At 42.4% G+C, this 16,495-nt stretch overlaps 1 protein-coding gene across 3 annotated transcripts in view; it reads right to left on the bottom strand.

Moving 5' to 3' along the window:
- MOXD1 (monooxygenase DBH like 1) overlaps positions 1–16,495 on the bottom strand; it is a 200,284-nt gene that overhangs the window by 92,016 nt on the left and 91,773 nt on the right. For all 3 annotated transcript variants that reach the window (XM_033939629.1, XM_033939630.1, XM_033939631.1), the window contains exon 2: positions 6,146–6,292. In XM_033939629.1, coding sequence (XP_033795520.1) covers positions 6,146–6,292 — 147 coding nt within the window. The remainder of the gene's footprint in view (positions 1–6,145; positions 6,293–16,495) is intronic.

Genomic DNA, 16,495 nt, shown 5'->3' with positions numbered 1-16,495 from the left:
TTCATGATAACAACAAGAAAAAGAAATTTGATCATGTTATTCCTCTTGCCAAACACAAGCTTCCAGTTCCTTCCGGATCGTCTTCAAGATTCTTTTCCTCACTCATCAGATATGATCTCTAGATTTTGTCCCCTTTATTGGCTACCCAACTCATTCCTTACTCAATCAACAGGGCCCTCAAATCGTCACATCAACATCTTTTCTCTATCCCTTCTTTCCAGCAGGTGTACCTAGACACCAACAAGACTTTGTGCTTCAGCATGGTGGCACCAACCCTCTGGAACAATCTTCCCTTCTACCTCAGGATGGAAACCTTTCTTGCCAAGTTCAAATCTCAATTAAAGGCATCTTTTTCTCTTGCCTTTCCTACATCAATGTATGATTATTATTTTTATCTTCCATTCATTTTGTTTGCTGCTCCCCTCCTACTACAGCTGATCCAGAGATAGTTGTTGTCCCCCCCCTTAGGTTTTTTCCTCCCCCAGTTTTCTTATTTGTTAATTGTATTCTCCTTCCCCTTTTCCTTTTTCTGGATTGCCTATCTATTGCTTGTCTTTTGAATTTTAGCTTCTGCCCCTATTTATCATTCTATTATGTTAACCGCTTAGATTTTCATTATACTTAAAAAACTGAACTTGAACTAGAAACAAAATATCATATCCCCCCAACACACACACACAACTTTTAACCTTTGGCTTTCCCCTCCCAAGCTAAAGCACCTAAGCCCCTCCCCCAAAGACACATCTCCACCCACCAACCTCTCACTATTTTCTCTATGCCAGTCTAGTTTTGGCATTACTGGACTGGTATCCCACACTCTGACCAACGATAGGATGGGTTCTTCTAGTGACTTTCTGCCATCAGTTCCTCTTTATCTGCTGGTGGGCTTTCTTCCACCAGCTGCCCATGCTACCTCCATTCTCTTTGACTCACAGAATTATGACCAGCAATATGGAAGTAAAGAACATTTTCATATGGCTTTTGATTATTTCAGATGAAAACTGACACAAAACGAAAGGAATCAATGGCAAGAACATAAGAATAGTCTTACTTGGCCAGACCAATGGTCCAGCTAGCTCAGTATCCCGTCTTCATGAAAGCCAATCCAAGTCACAAGTACCTGGCAAAAACACAAGTAGCAGCCTTCCATGCCACCGATCTAGGGCAAGCAGTGGATTTCACCATTTGTGTTTCAATAGCAGACTATGGACTTTTCCTTCAGGAACTTGTCCAAACTTTTTTTTAAAACCAGCTACATTAGCTGATCTTATAACATTCTCTGGCAATGCGTTCCAGAGCTTAACTATTCTCTGGTAGTCGTTATAGAATCATAAGGACATTAAACCCCTTCACTGGTCAGCTTTTTCAGAGTGTCTCTTATGGCACAGTATAAATGATAGAGGGTCTGAGTTATTTCTGATTTTTCCCACAAGTAGATGAGAAAAAATAGGTTGATACATCAAATCCATAGAGTTTTAAAATTACATGTGGAATCTAGCTTTACATACTTTAGCTAAATAGATTTAATGAGGAGTATGCAGGCTGTGCAGTTCTACAAAATAAATAAATTTGATCTGTATTTTACAAATACAAACACTTTTTTTTACATAATTACATTGTTTTAGATTGCAATTCTAATCATGACTAACAGAAAAGAGGTCGGCATTCAAAATGATTTAGATGGCCAGGAAAGGCTCCTGATTGTTTAAATAATTTGATCAGAGCTGCCCAGGCATATTCGAGTAACATTTAACCAGAGAGAGCTGATGAATATAGCCAGTTAGGCCCGGATTCTCTATAAGGCACCAAAATTGGCGGCCACCTAAAAAGTGGCCACCAATCATGTTTCATAGAAACATAGAAATAGACAGCAGATAAGGGCCACGGTCCATCTAGTCTGCCCACCCCAATGACCCTCCCCTACCTATCTACTTTGAATAGATCCCACATGTCTATCCCATTTGGCCTTAAAATCAGGCACGCTGCTGGCCTCAGTCACCTGAAGTGGAAGACCATTCCAGCGATCAACCACCCTTTCAGTAAAAAAGAATTTCCTGGTGTCCCCGTGCAGTTTCCCGCCCCTGATTTTCCACAGATGCCCCCTTGTTGTCGCTGGACCCTTGAAAAAGAAGATATCTTCTTCCACCTCGATGCATCACGCAACAGCCAAGCCAAAACAGGAGAATTGACTCCACAAGATAATAATATGTAGATAGACAGTGGAGATGATCAAGAAAATAAAGGTGCTGTTTATTTCAAAATTCTGTTTTTACTGGCTCAACATGTGTTGCGGCCTATCCGGCCTGCCTCAGGAGCATACAACTTTACATACACATACATCATTAAAATCACATCAAATATTAACAACAAGAATATGCAAATATAAACACTATTAAATAAAATTACATATATCTAATATAATAAAGAGCTAGCCACGCATGCACACTCCTATTTGCGTGTTCTGTGCGTGTAGGTCTGTGGCCGAAGGAGTGCACATGCGCGAGTCCACAGCCTTGACCGCGGCTTGAGGCGTATGCGCCAGTTAGCTGCATCGGGCGACAGGAGCGGCTCTGGCAGCAGATGGCGGGAAGAGGGCTCATGGTCCTGCCGCCGCTGCCGCTCCTGTTCACAGCGGCCTGCACGTCGCCAACTCCCCCCTCCCGCAACAACCACTACTGCTCCTGTTCTTCCCCTCCCTCCAGTCACCGCTGCCATTCCTATTTAAAACGGCCTACTGAGGTTCGCGGTCGGCTGTAGCGAACCTCGCAGGCCGCTCTCCACATGGTAGCACGTTCCCTCTGACGCGATCGCGGCCGGCTGTAGCGAACCTCGCAGGCCGCTCTCCACATGGTAGCACGTTCCCTCTGACGCGATTGCGTCAGAGGGAACATTCTACTGAGGTGAACAGCAGCCTGCGAGGTTCGCTACAGCCGGCCGCGAACCTCAGCAGGCCGTTTTAAATAGGAATGGCAGCGGTGACTGGAGGGAGGGGAAGAACGGGAGGGGAAGAGGAAAAAGAAGGGCCATGGAGCAGGCAGGAAAGGGGGCTGTTTTGGTGGGAGGGTTGTGCTGAGTGCAGATAGCAATCATGGGGGGGGAACAGAAAGGGGCCATGGAGCAGGTAGGCATTGCAGAACAGGGGGAGAGGGAAAGGATACTGATTTGGGGGGAAGGGTGTGCTGGGGGCAGACAGCAATCAGGTGGGGGAGGAACAGAAGGGGGCCACGGAGCAGGTAGGCATTGCAGAACAGGGGGAGAGGGAAAGGGGGCTGCTTTGGCAAGCAGGGGGGCCAGGGAGTCAGACAGAAAGAAAGACAGACAGACAGGGGACCAGGGAGAGACACAGACACAAAGAATGACAGACAGACAGCGTCCAAGGAGAGAGAGACAAATAAAAAAAACCCAGACATACAGACATCTATTCTGGGCGGCGGGAGGAAGGCAGTACGGAGTGCTGCTGGGAGGAGGGCTTCGAGCCGCAGAAGACTGTCCCCAAAGCCCCTGCAGAGAGTTGGGCCAACCTCTCCTTCCTCACCGACGCCGAAGAAGCTGCAGGCTCCGCTCCCTGTCGCGCTCTGAGCACTCACGATTGGCTGAAGGGTGTCATGCCAGTGCTGCAGGTACAGGGGGATGCTTTTGTTGCAGAGGTGTGCTGGGGGGTAGACATCTTTGCTTGGGGGGCAGGGGGAAGACACAAGGGGGTCAGGGAGAGGGAAAGGGGTATGCTGGGGCAGACAGCTTTGCTCTGGGGGGGGGGCGGGGGAATGACACAAGGACACAGACACAAAGAATGACACACAGGGGGCCAGTGAGACAGACAGAAAGGAAGACATTCAGGCAGCGTCTAAGGAGAGACAGCCAGTGTCCAAGGAGAGAAAAACAAATAAACATAGACAGACAGACAGCGCCCAAGGGGAGAGAGAGAAAGAAAGAAAGACAGACACACACATCTATTCTAGCACCCGTTAATGTAACGGGCTTAAAGACTAGTATTATAATAAAACATTAACAATATTTATTAAAAGAAATCCCAATATACAAAATTAAAAGGAAAAAAATGAAAAAAAGAAGACAGCATATGTGTGTATGTTTAAACACAGATATAGAATGTAAGCTTAGGCACTGTGTTCAAATCAATTTGAATGAAAGGTAAGGCTAATGTAAATATAATTCTACAGGGAGAAATTGTCTCACTGCATTAATTGCCTTCATTCAGTTTTATATTCATTAATAGTTCACGGTTCCTCAGCGGGCCACCACATACTCAATTATTCTCATAGTGTGTGGCTTTATGCTCCCACTCCTCATTGGAACCACTTTATTTTTTAATTTTATACTTGTTTGCAATTTTATAAGTATGTATTAACTACTACGAATACTTAGCTTTAAGCTGTTGGCTTGTTAGCAAGACGCTGTGCAGGGGAGTTTTTACGAAAACACCAACATGTTTCGCCCGTGTGTATTAATGGGCTTTCTCAAGGCTCCAACTCCCGCTCATAAACATTCAGCCACCAAAGCGCCTAAGCTTTGGTGGCTGAATGTTTATGAGCGGGAGTTGGAGCCTTGAGAAAGCCCATTAATACACACGGGCGAAACATGTTGGTGTTTTCGTAAAAACTCCCCTGCACAGCGTCTTGCTAACAAGCCAACAGCTTAAAGCTAAGTATTCGTAGTAGTTAATACATACTTATAAAATTGCAAACAAGTATAAAATTAAAAAATAAAGTGGTTCCAATGAGGAGTGGGAGCATAAAGCCACACACTATGAGAATAATTGAGTATGTGGTGGCCCGCTGAGGAACCGTGAACTATTAATGAATATAAAACTGAATGAAGGCAATTAATGCAGTGAGACAATTTCTCCCTGTAGAATTATATAAACACAGATATAGGCAGTACAATTGGTGACATCATGTAGTTGAATTTAAAGTTTATATTAAAGAGCTAATAAACTGCTCATTACAAGCATCTCCTGAGCAGTCACCCTGATATATATATAAGCATATAAACCACTCATTGCTAACATAATATGTATGTACTTTTATTTGTTACTAGTGTTTTTATTTGTAGGCTCCTGAGGCAGGCCGGACAGGCCGAAACACGTGTCGAACCAGTACACTAATAAAAGCTGAGTTTTGAAATAAACAGCACCTTTGTTTTCTTGGTCATCTCCACTGTCTATCTACAAATAACACAACGGCTCCATATACCTCCGGGAAAGATAGGCACTGGAAATGTAGGCTAGGATTTTCCAGGCCTACATTTCCAGTGCCTTTGTCATGAATCGTGCCTACATAGGTGCTTTAGGCCACCTAACGCCACTTCTGGTGTTAGCCATGCCCACAATGGTGTTAGGTAGCCTAGAGCGCCTACAGAGGCGTGATTCCGGTGCCAGTTTTTTAGGAGCCTGTTGGTGCTTTAACTTTAATGTATTTTGCCATTGTAAATGGTGTTTCTTAATTAACTTACCCCCCCTCCCTTTTTACAAAATCATAGTGCGGTTTTTAGTGATGGCCACAATGGTAACAGCTCCGACACTCAGACGGCACTAAAAACTGCGCTATTATTTTGTAAAAGGGGGGGTTAGTGCTTAAGACAAAACCAACTAGTTTGTGGGCATTCTGGGGGTGGAACTGGCGCTTATCCAGTTAAGTGCGATATTCAGCATTTAACCAGATAGGTTAACTGGATAAATATGACTGCATAAAATACAGTCCTATTTCTATTCAGGTTGGCTTATCAAGTTGTGTTGAATATCGCACTTAAGCAGATAAGTGCCAACTATGACTCCGGAATACCCTTGAATTTCAGTGCTATTAAATACGTATATTTTTGAAACTTTCCTGGTTGTTCTATTACTAAGTTTCAATTTGCTGATTTTGAGTTTACCTCATTCATTGTATTTATGTTTATATTTGGTTATTTTGCTATTATTATGAATCTCTTCATAAAGGCAGTTAATAAATCCCAATAAATAAATATCTGGCCACCTAAACCCAGATACTCAGTGCCTGTCTCTGGACATAAGTGGCTTTGAATATTTGGGGATAATGTCACCATCTGCCAACAAAATGATGGCCACTGCCCACTGAATATTTACTCCAAAGTTTTTAAATTTATGAGAAGTACTTAAGTGTCGCCTTACCGTTATTGTCTTATCATTCGGGTCACATGTATGCAGGTCTCTACTAAATGCTAGAATTGTGTGGGTGCCATTTTCCAGGGCATATTCTAATCGATAATCTTGCTTTGAGTCCTTCTTGAGTTCCCTGTTCATATCAGTATGATAATCCTGTGTAAACATGAAAGAGAAAAAGATAAATAAAGGCTATTTCTATATACCATATCATACCGTACCATTTCTTATATCCCACAATTTTCTACAAAGAATCATTGCAGCTTACAATAAGATTGGGATCAGTAATAACATTCGTGAACAGATTCTAAATAGGAGGTAGGGTAGAGATCAGTCATTATGAGGGGAAAAGATAAGTCTTCAGAGGCTGTAATAGGAGGGAATGATGCAAGTACAGGGGTAGATTATTCCTGACTCTGGGGCAAATGGATTCGAAGGTGGACTTAGATAGTTTTTTCCGCTTAACATGTTGTGGTGAGGGGAAGGATAGCTTGAATCACTGGGCTCTTCTTGCATTATGAAATGAACATGGCATCTTGATGTCTGATACCAGTCCACTAGAGTTGCCACTGTGAATCACTTTAAAGACCATGCATGCAATCATGAAAGGGTTTCTATTTTTCACTTGTAGCCAATGCAGTTTTTCCAACAATGGGCTGTGCCTTTCAAATTTGCCTACTCTGAAGATTAATCTGTCTACTGTATTCTGGAATAGTTGCAATCTCCTGTGTTCCTTCTCCGTGGGACCACAGTACAAGGAATTACAGTAATCCAGGTTTGGTAGTAAGACGGCCTGTGCCACAGTTCTAAAATTAGCCTGGCTCAGGAGGGATCATCTTGTTGTTAGTTGTCCTAGCCTGAAGAAGAACTTTTTGACCACGAAATTGATTTGATCTTCAAAGTTTAGTTGGGAGTTGAGGAACATGCCTAGTATTTTTGAGGGTTTTTTTTTCTATTTTGTGGATCTCACCAGTGGACAGCACCAGTTCTGTGCGTGGTAATGAATCATAGTGGTTTATGTACCACCTTTATGGGGATATGAACAAGGTGGTTTACAATCAAAATATATTAAAATCAGGACGTGGAAATCTAATCATTGATAGGAAAGAGAAATAGTAAGACAGGGAAAAACATACAACTCACAAAATGTGCACTGAAATAAAAAGGTTTTCAAAGAAGTTTTTTAATTTTGGAAACATTAGTCTCCATTTTAAATCACATTCGAATCACATTCAGCACAGGGTGCACTCAGCACCCTGACTGCTCAAGAGTTGGCTAATTATTTTGTAGAAAAGATTCAAGGGATAAGGGAAACATTCGGTAACAACTTAGACCCAGAAATGGACTAATCAGTTCCAGATTCCTGTATTCCAACATCAAAGTGCTCCCACTTTACATTACCCTCATTATCAGATCTGAGAAGCTTGTTTACCTCACTGAATACAAAGGGGAACAAAGAAGACTCACTCCCCCACGTATTATGAAAAAAAAAATTCTTCAACATTTTCGGCAAATACATTCACCAACTAATCTCTTCCTCACTAGAGAAAGGGACTATACCCCAAAACTGGAAAAACTCAATCATCCACCTAATACCCAAAGATGTAAAAGGGAATCTGAACGATTCCAGTAATTTCAGGCCAATAGCAAATATTCCATTTTTAGCAAAAATGATGGAAAAATAGTTTTTAATCAAGTTTCAGAATTCATAGAGAAAACCGGAGCATTACACCCTCACCAAACAAGATTTCGACAATATTATTCAACTGAGCATTCTTTAATCGTCCTGACATCCTCTGTATTATATTTTTGGGATCAGCATCAATCAGTTCTCCTTATATCCTTAAACTTATCATCAGCGTTCGACACCATTGATCACTATCTTCTCTTACGCAGACTAAGATCTATGGGAATTTCGGAAGTTGTTCTTCAGTGGTTTCAATCATATTTTCACAAATGTTCATCTAAGGTTACATTTAACAACTCTTCGGCAAGGATAACCTCGACAAACTTTAGGATTCCGTAAGGTTCAATTCTATCTCCACTATTATTTAACATATTCCTGGCACCACTGTTAACACTCAGTCAGTCAATTGGGTTTATCCCATTTGCATATGCAGATGACGTACAATTGTTATATCCCATAGACACTAGCGCAGATGGAGAAATCACAGCAATCAATGAGAAACTTTCTAAAATATCAAAATGGTTACATGATAATAAATTGGCCCTTAATACATCCAAAACCGAGACTATGCTCTTTCCGTGTAGGGAGGGGCAGAAATTAGGAGCCAATATAACCATAAACACAACTAACCTTAAAGTAGTTACTAAGGTAAAGATTCTCGGGGTCATATTAGACCAAAAGCTTAACTACCACGACCAAATTAGCTCACTGGTAAGAACTTGTTTCTACAGGTTAAGATTAATCAGATCACTGTCCGTGTTTCTCGATAAATCATCATTAAATATTTTAATACATTCCCTAGTTATTTCTAAAATTGACTATTGCAATGCTCTATACCAGTGATTCCCAACCCTGTCCTGGAGGAACACCAGGCCAATCGGGTTTTCAGGCTAGCCCTAATGAATAAGCATGAGAGAGATTTGCATATGATGGAAGTGATAGGCATGCAGATTTGCTTCATGCATATTCATTAGGGCTAGCCTGAAAACCCAATTGGCCTGGTGTTCCTCCAGGACAGGGTTGGGAACCACTGCCCTATACAAAGGGACTACCTTAAAAGAAATACGTAGACTACAAATTTTCAAAACACCGCAATAAAAATTATTATGAAAAGAAAAAAATTTGATCATGTAACTCGACTGCTAAAGGAAAATCACTGGTTACCGGTAAGCTATAGAATTACTTACAAAATAGCTTTACTCACACATAAAATACTAGTAAATAAAGCCCCAGCATTTTTAGAAATATTTCTAATACCATACATTCCTGTAAAATCTCTAAGATCAGAAGAAGATAAATCTCTGTTAGTAATTCTCTCATTAAAAATCATTTACTCAAGGAGGGATTTGATCTTTTCTGTTACAGCTCCTCATATTTGGAACATGCTTCATTTCAACATAAGAGAAGAAAAATTACTTAATAAGTTCAAAGGCCTACTAAAAAGTTGGCTGTTTAAGGACGATTTAACTGACCCATTTAAAATCATATGACCTCATTCTGGAACTTATCTGGACAAGGAAGACTGTTAAGTAGAAATTAAGTGGGTAACATTCCCTAACCTTTTGTCTCCTTTCCAACCCTCTTTCATTTATTTTGGAATTATATTTAATCCAATTTTTTTTTTTAGCCCTTCTCCCCATCAATTGCATTTTTTGTCATAACTGTTTTTTATGTCCTGTTTGTTCGATCTTTTATATTTTTCTATTTTTAATTTTTGTAAATCGCAGTGGATTTGGATATTGCGATCATATCAAATATTTTAAATAAACTTGAAACTTGTTTCATAAAAGTGGGGCAGAACAAAAGAAAGACTACAACGGTTAGGGCTCTTCAACTTGGAAAAGAAACGACTGAGGGGAGATATGATTGAAGTCTACAAAACCTAAGTGAGGTAGAATGGGTACAAGTGGATCAATTTTTCACTCTGTCAAAAATTACAAAGACTAGGAGACACTCGATGAAGTTACATGGAAATACTTTTAAAACCAATAGGAGGAAATATTTTTTCACTCAGAACAAGGTTAGGGAACTCCGGTCCTCAAGAGCCGTATTCCAGGCGAGTTTTCAGGATTTCCCCAATGAATATGCATGAGATCTATTTGCATGCACTGCTTCAATGCATATTCATTGGGGAAATCCTGAAAACCCGACTGGAGTACGGCTCTCGAGGACTGGAGTTCCCTACCCCTGACTCAGAGAATAGTTAAGCTCTAGATTAGAACACATTGTCAGAAGTTGTGGTATGAGCGGATAGTGTAACTGGTTTTAAGAAAGGTTTGGACAAGTTCCTGGAAGAAAGGTCCATAGTCTGTTATTGAGAAAGACATGGGGGAAACCACTTCTTGCCCTGGATCGGTAGCATGGAATGTTGCTACTCTTTGGATTTTGGCCAGGTAGTAGTGAACTGGATTGGCCACCGTGAGAATGGGCTACTGGGCTTGATGGACCATTGGTCTGACTCAGTAAGGCTATTCTTATGTTCTTATGTTTAAATTTGGCTTTAGATTTTAAGGCAAAGGTAGTGGCCATGAATATTTCAAAGAACACAGGGTAGTGTGTGTGGGAAATTAAAGGGTTCTTTGTTAAATATGGGCATGCCTAAATAGCAGTATCAAAAAGTACATATGTATTCTATAAAGAGAGTGTAGGTGGGCATGACCTTTACAGAATAGGTGCATATACTGTGTTAGAGGTAGTTGGGCATCCAGTGACCTGTCGAATGAGCACACATTCATGTACACAACAAATGTCAAGGCGCAGAGACACTCACAAAATAGATGCTTTTACCCTCTGACGCCTTCCTCCTGGCCAAGCTGTTCCTTCAGACGGGAACACCAATGGTTTCCCTTGCCTGGCTGGAGGAGGGACTATGTCAAAATGATGAGGGCCTGGGAGAAGTTGAGTAGGCGAATGAATAGGCAAGCATCAATCCCTAGAGAGGTAGGGTGAGACAGAGGGGTACAACTGGGAGAAGAGCGCAATTTAGGATATATATGGGAAACAGATGTGCCTGAAACTGAAGACATGCAAAAAAATTGGCATACATGGCTTTGATTAGCAGAACATAAGAATTGCCATCTCCGGATCAAACCCTGGGTCCATCAAGTCCGGTGATCCGCATATGCGGAGGCCCTGCCAGGTGTACCCTGGCATAGTTTTAGTCCCCATATCACTGTATGCTTCTTAAGGGAGATGTGCATCTAATTTACCCTTACCCATATCACTCTATGCCACTCTTAAGGAGATGCGCATCTAGTTTACCCTTAAATCCTAGAACGGTGGATTCTGCAATTACTTCCTCTGGGAGAGCATTCCAGGTGTCCACCACTCGCTGCGTGAAACAGAACTTCCTGATATTCATCCTGGACCTGTCCCCCTGAGCTTCTATGTCCTCTTGCCCGTGTCACATTGGACATTGTAAATAACTGCTTTCCCTGCTCCATTTTGTCGAATCCTTTCAGTATTTTAAAAGTCTCGATCAGATCCCCTCGCAGTCTCCTCTTCTCAAGGGAGAAGTCTCCTAAGTCATTTCTCGTAGTCTAGATTCTCCATACCTTTCACTAGCTTCGTTGCTCGTCTCTGCACCCTCTCTAGCAGTTTTATATCACCAGCACAAAGCAGGATAAGAATGAGGCTAGAAATGGAATAGAGAGAAGATGCCATATGTACAGCGTACATATGACCCAGCAGAACTCACAAGGGCACATCCCAATTCACCTGCTCAAACATGTCCCCGAATCCCTCATGCAGAAACTGTATATATATATATATATATATATATATATATAGGGTTAGCAGATGTCTGGGAAAACCCGAACATGTCCTTTTTTAGAGGACTGTCCAGGTTTCCGGACTGACTTTCCAAAACCCAGCAGTTTGTCCAGGTTTTGGAAAGCCCTGAGCTCAGGTTGCATCTGGAGGGCCTTCAACAAGCATGCACGGATGATGCCACATGCATCTGCGAATACTGGAGGCCCGACACAGCCTGGAGGTCAGCAAAAAAGAGATGAGGCTTTTTGTGGGTGGGACTAGAGGCAGAGCAAGGCAGGTTGAGGCAGACTAAGGCAGGGCTGGGGGCAGAACAGGGCGGGGTCATGCGTCTGGGTTCAACCATCCTTAAATATGGTAGCCCTAATATGATGTAGCCCTACGTGAAGGGGGTGAGCAAAGACTCTAGAGGCACTACTCTGATGTGTGCCATCTGCCAGGACCACAAACCAGCACTATGCCCACACATCTCTCCAAGCTAGTGGTTGTCAACCTAGTCCTGGGACACATCCAGCCAGTCAGATTTTCAGGATATCCACATTGAACATACATGAGATAGCTCTGCATATAGGGCAGGCAATGTATGCATATTTATCTCACACATATTCATTGTGGATATCCTAAAAACCTAACTGGCTTAGTTTATCCCAAGCTTTTGGTTGAGAATCCCTTTTCCAAGCAAGCGGTCATGACCTTCAGGAAATTCACCCTACCCCCCTAAAGGCCCTGAGGGCATGGCTCTGAATTTGATTGGTTGAGCAGGTAACAGGCAGATGCTGCTCAGCCAATCAAATTCAGATCAGTAGTGTCAGGGCCTTCAGAGGGGTTTGGAGAATCCCCAGCCCAACAGTTCTGATTTTTTTGTTTATTTGTTTACTTTTTTGTTTAATGCAGTTTGACCGGTCGAGCAGGCTACCTACTCAACAAGCAAAAAAGTATTTAAAAAAAGTAGAAAAAGCAGGGCTGTAGAGCTGGGAATTTACTGAATCCCCTGAGAGCCCTCACCGCACATGACTGCAAACAAATAATAGGAAACAAAGTACTTATCCAGTGCAATAGGAGAGTGACAGTTAGAAAAAAGGTCAACAGCCTGCAAACAAACATACAATGAGTATCAAAACCATGTTCTGGACAAGAAAGGTAATGAAGGAACTGAAAGATGCCATGAGTATCTCTCCATGTCTCTTGCCTATCCTGAAGGGTATCTACAGATCTTTCTGGAATTTGGGTTTACTCATAAATGCATTAGTGCAGTATATCATAAATATTATTTATTTATTAAATTTTCTATACCATTCTCCCAGGGAGCTCAGAACAGTTTATATGAATTTATTCAGGTACTCAAGCATTTTTCCTTGTCTGTCCCAGTGGGCTCACAATCTATCTAATGTACCTTGAGCAATGGGAGATTATGTGGCTTGCCCAGAGTCACAGGGAGCAGCATAGGTTTGAACCCTGACTCTGACACATGAGCTGTTACTTATGCCAGGAAAGTCTTATCTGAAGTTGAGAATAAATACTCCAACTGTCAACTGTTTAAGTCAGGGGTGTCCAACCTGCGGCCTGAGGCCGCATGCGGCCCAGTGAAGTATTTTATGCGGCCCCGGTCAAGGACGATGCAGTGTTTCCAGTCTTGCCGGCTCCCTCCTCTGTCTTGCTGCAGAGTTTGCACGTTTGTGCAGCACCAGAAACATTTTTTTCGACCAATGCGGCCCAGTGAAGCCAAAAGGTTGGACACCCCTGGTTTAAGTCTTACAAACACTTCCGTAAATATATTCAGGGAGAAAAGCTGATTGTAGAAACCAGCCACCAGCCTATAAATTTATTGAGCAGCAATCAGATTAAATTCAGCCATGTTTCTAACAGCCAACATTATCTCCTGGATACTAGTACTCTAAGGTTGGCCTATTAAAGTGAGAATGCTTAGAAATCCTGGAACTCTAATTCAAATATTGGTTACTACTACTTATCATTTCTCTATCACTTCTAGACATATGCTGCGCTGTACATTAAACACATAAGAGACAATCCCTCCCCAACCGAATTTACAATCTAATCAAAACAGACAAGCAGGAAAAAGAGATTAGGGGATTGCTTACAGTGGTAATGATTAAAGCAGACATTGGTGCTTTACAAGTGAGTAGGAGTTCAAAGCAGCCTAAAAAAAAAGTGGGCTTGTAGCCTAGATTTCAATACAACCAGAGATGGAGTTGACACTGACTCAGGAAGTGTATTCCAGGCACACGGTACAGCAAGACAGAAGGGATGGAGTCTGAAGCTGGCAGTAGAGGAAAAGGGTACAAATAAGAGAGACTTACTTGATGAATGGAGTTTCCAGGGAGGAGTATAGGGAGAGAGCAGATAGGAGAGAGACTGAGGAGTTGCAGAGTGAATGCACTTGTAAGTCAATAAGAGGAGTTTGAATTGTATGCAGAAATGGAAAGGGAGTCAATGAACTGACTCGGCGAACTGGTTGAATTGCATGATTGTACTGTATGTAACTCTCCAGCTGGAAATATTGATGCAGATGGAGATTCAAAACAGAATTGAAAGAACTACACTGTCATCATATGTATGATGAGAAACTATGCACAGACTATCTAGGGACACCTGAAGTCCAGATTTCCCCGGATGGCTTTTCAAAACCCGGCACTTTGTCCGGGTTTTGAAAAGCCTCCTCTAAATTGCGTGCTCCTGCCCAACGAGAGCAGGCAGCGGGAGGCTGGGGTGGGGCTAGGGTGGGATTGGGAACGAGGCTGGGGCTTAACAGGGTGGAGACAGGTAAAACTGGGCAGGGCTGGGGGGGGGTTGGATTTTACTTTAGACTTTCCCAAGCCCACATATATGAATGCGCCTACCTTTGACAGATCATGAAATGATTGGAGGAAATGGCTTGGTTAGGGATCAAACACACCCCAGTGACCCTCTAAAATATTAATTGGGGTTCAAGACAAAACAATACGCCAAGATTTCCACTGGCCTTGCAGGCAACCAATCTGCTGTCAAGAAGGTATCTAAATGTACATCACTTCTATAGCTTTTGAGCTGGCAGATAGTGTATAAGAAATTTAAAATAAGAGTACGGTGTTCGCAGTTCGCAGTCCCGGTCATTCGCAGATTTTACGACCGCAAATGACCGGGCAGGAGAGAGCAGCCGGAGTGTCAGTGAGTGTAGGAAATGTTAAAGCAGCTCCTGATTGGTGAGGCCCAACTTTAGTGCAGGAAGAGGCGGTAGGAGCATACCGCGAGTGATTTCCTTCACTCACTAGCGCTCCGGCTGCCTTCTCCTGCCTCTCCGGCTGCCCTCTCCTATCTCCCCCGCTAAAAACCGTATTCGCAGTTTTTCAGGATTCGTGGGGGTTCCTGGAATATTGGGGGAGTACTGTAATAATAAAGCAATTTGGTATTATGCTTATTGGCATTTGATATACTGCCCTATCTTGGAAAAGTTCAGGGTGATGTACAATCTTTTTTTTATCAATTAATGTAAGTATCTTCCCTATCTGTCCTGGTGGGCTCAGTCTAGCTATGTTGCCTGAAGCAATGTTGGATTATGGGGTCCTTTTACTAAGGCGCACTAGCTGTTTTAGTGCACGTTAAACGCTAACTTGTCCGTAGAATATAATGGACGCATTAGCGTTTAGCGCACACTAATATTTAGCATGCGCTAAAAAGGCTAGCACACCTTAGTAAAAGGACCCCTAAGTGACTTGCCCAGGGTCACTTATTTATTTTAAAAATTATATATCGCCTATGATCTAAGAGGTTTCCATAAGATGAACATACATAGTTTAAACACAAAACTTAAAATTAACAAACTTCCATTCACTCCTAACTGAAATTATAACTTCACTCACTGTCAGCAAACAATCAATTCACCACCTAGAAGTTCCTATGAATAGTTTATCCACAACATGGATGAACAAAAACTGACGGCTTGTGGACTCCAAAAACCAATACAGAAACTATTTTCCAATCTGAGCTGGCGTAGCTCTACAAATAAGCGCGCACAAGCAGCTTGATTTCTAACAGTTTCTTAAAACTATAACGGTCAGTGCATAATCTTAGGTGTCCATATAACTTATTTCAGAGAGACACTCCAGCAATCGAGAACATTTTCGATTTCGTGGCCACAGAGCTCACACCTTCTTCTGTGTTTGCTAATAATCTCATGCCTCCTTCTGACCTCAAAGCTCTGTTTTTGGTCTATAGACCTCCCAGAGAAACTGAAACCAGTAAGGGGCCGATTGATGCAAAGTCTGGCTACTTCTTTTATTTCCCTCCTATTGTTTTTTTACCATTATCGTCCTTCTTTCTATCATTATTATTGTATTTCATTACCCTGCCTTTCCCTTTGTTTTCCTTTTCTGTTTATTCTGTTAATCATTAATTTAAAATGTTTTCTTCAGTGTTCATCTGTTTTTTTTAACCCCTGTATTATCTGTAAATTGAAAGATTTGTTCATTGCTTAGATATTTGAGTAAGCGATTAATCAAATACTTAATAAACTTGAAGATAACACTTTGTAACGAATCCGTTGTTCAATAGGTCGCCAGTGAAGGCGTTTCAGAATAGGGGTGTGATGCTGGGATTGAGCCTACAACCTCGGGGTGCTGGGGCAGCAGCTCTAGCCATTAGGCCAGGGTCTCACAAACTTTGCAAAGCCGCAGCATTCTAAACTGGTGGTCATGGCTCAAGGGCATCCGGAAGTGTGAGAACGAAGATGCGATGTCATCATCACATCGACATCCATGCATGCGGGGGGGCCTTGAGCCGCCAGTGGGAGGTACTGGAAGGGAAGCAGTACGGAGAGGCGCCGGGAAGGAGGAGAGGCGCTGGCACCGGCTGACTGCCTACAGGATGTCCTGTAGGCAGTCAGCCGGTGCCGGCGCCTCTCCTCCTCC

Source organism: Geotrypetes seraphini, chromosome 3, assembly GCF_902459505.1.
Source record: "Geotrypetes seraphini chromosome 3, aGeoSer1.1, whole genome shotgun sequence".
Classification (NCBI taxonomy): domain Eukaryota; kingdom Metazoa; phylum Chordata; class Amphibia; order Gymnophiona; family Dermophiidae; genus Geotrypetes; species Geotrypetes seraphini.
The sequence above is the reverse complement of the archived record's forward strand: the minus strand, read 5'-3'. Positions and strand labels throughout refer to the sequence as shown.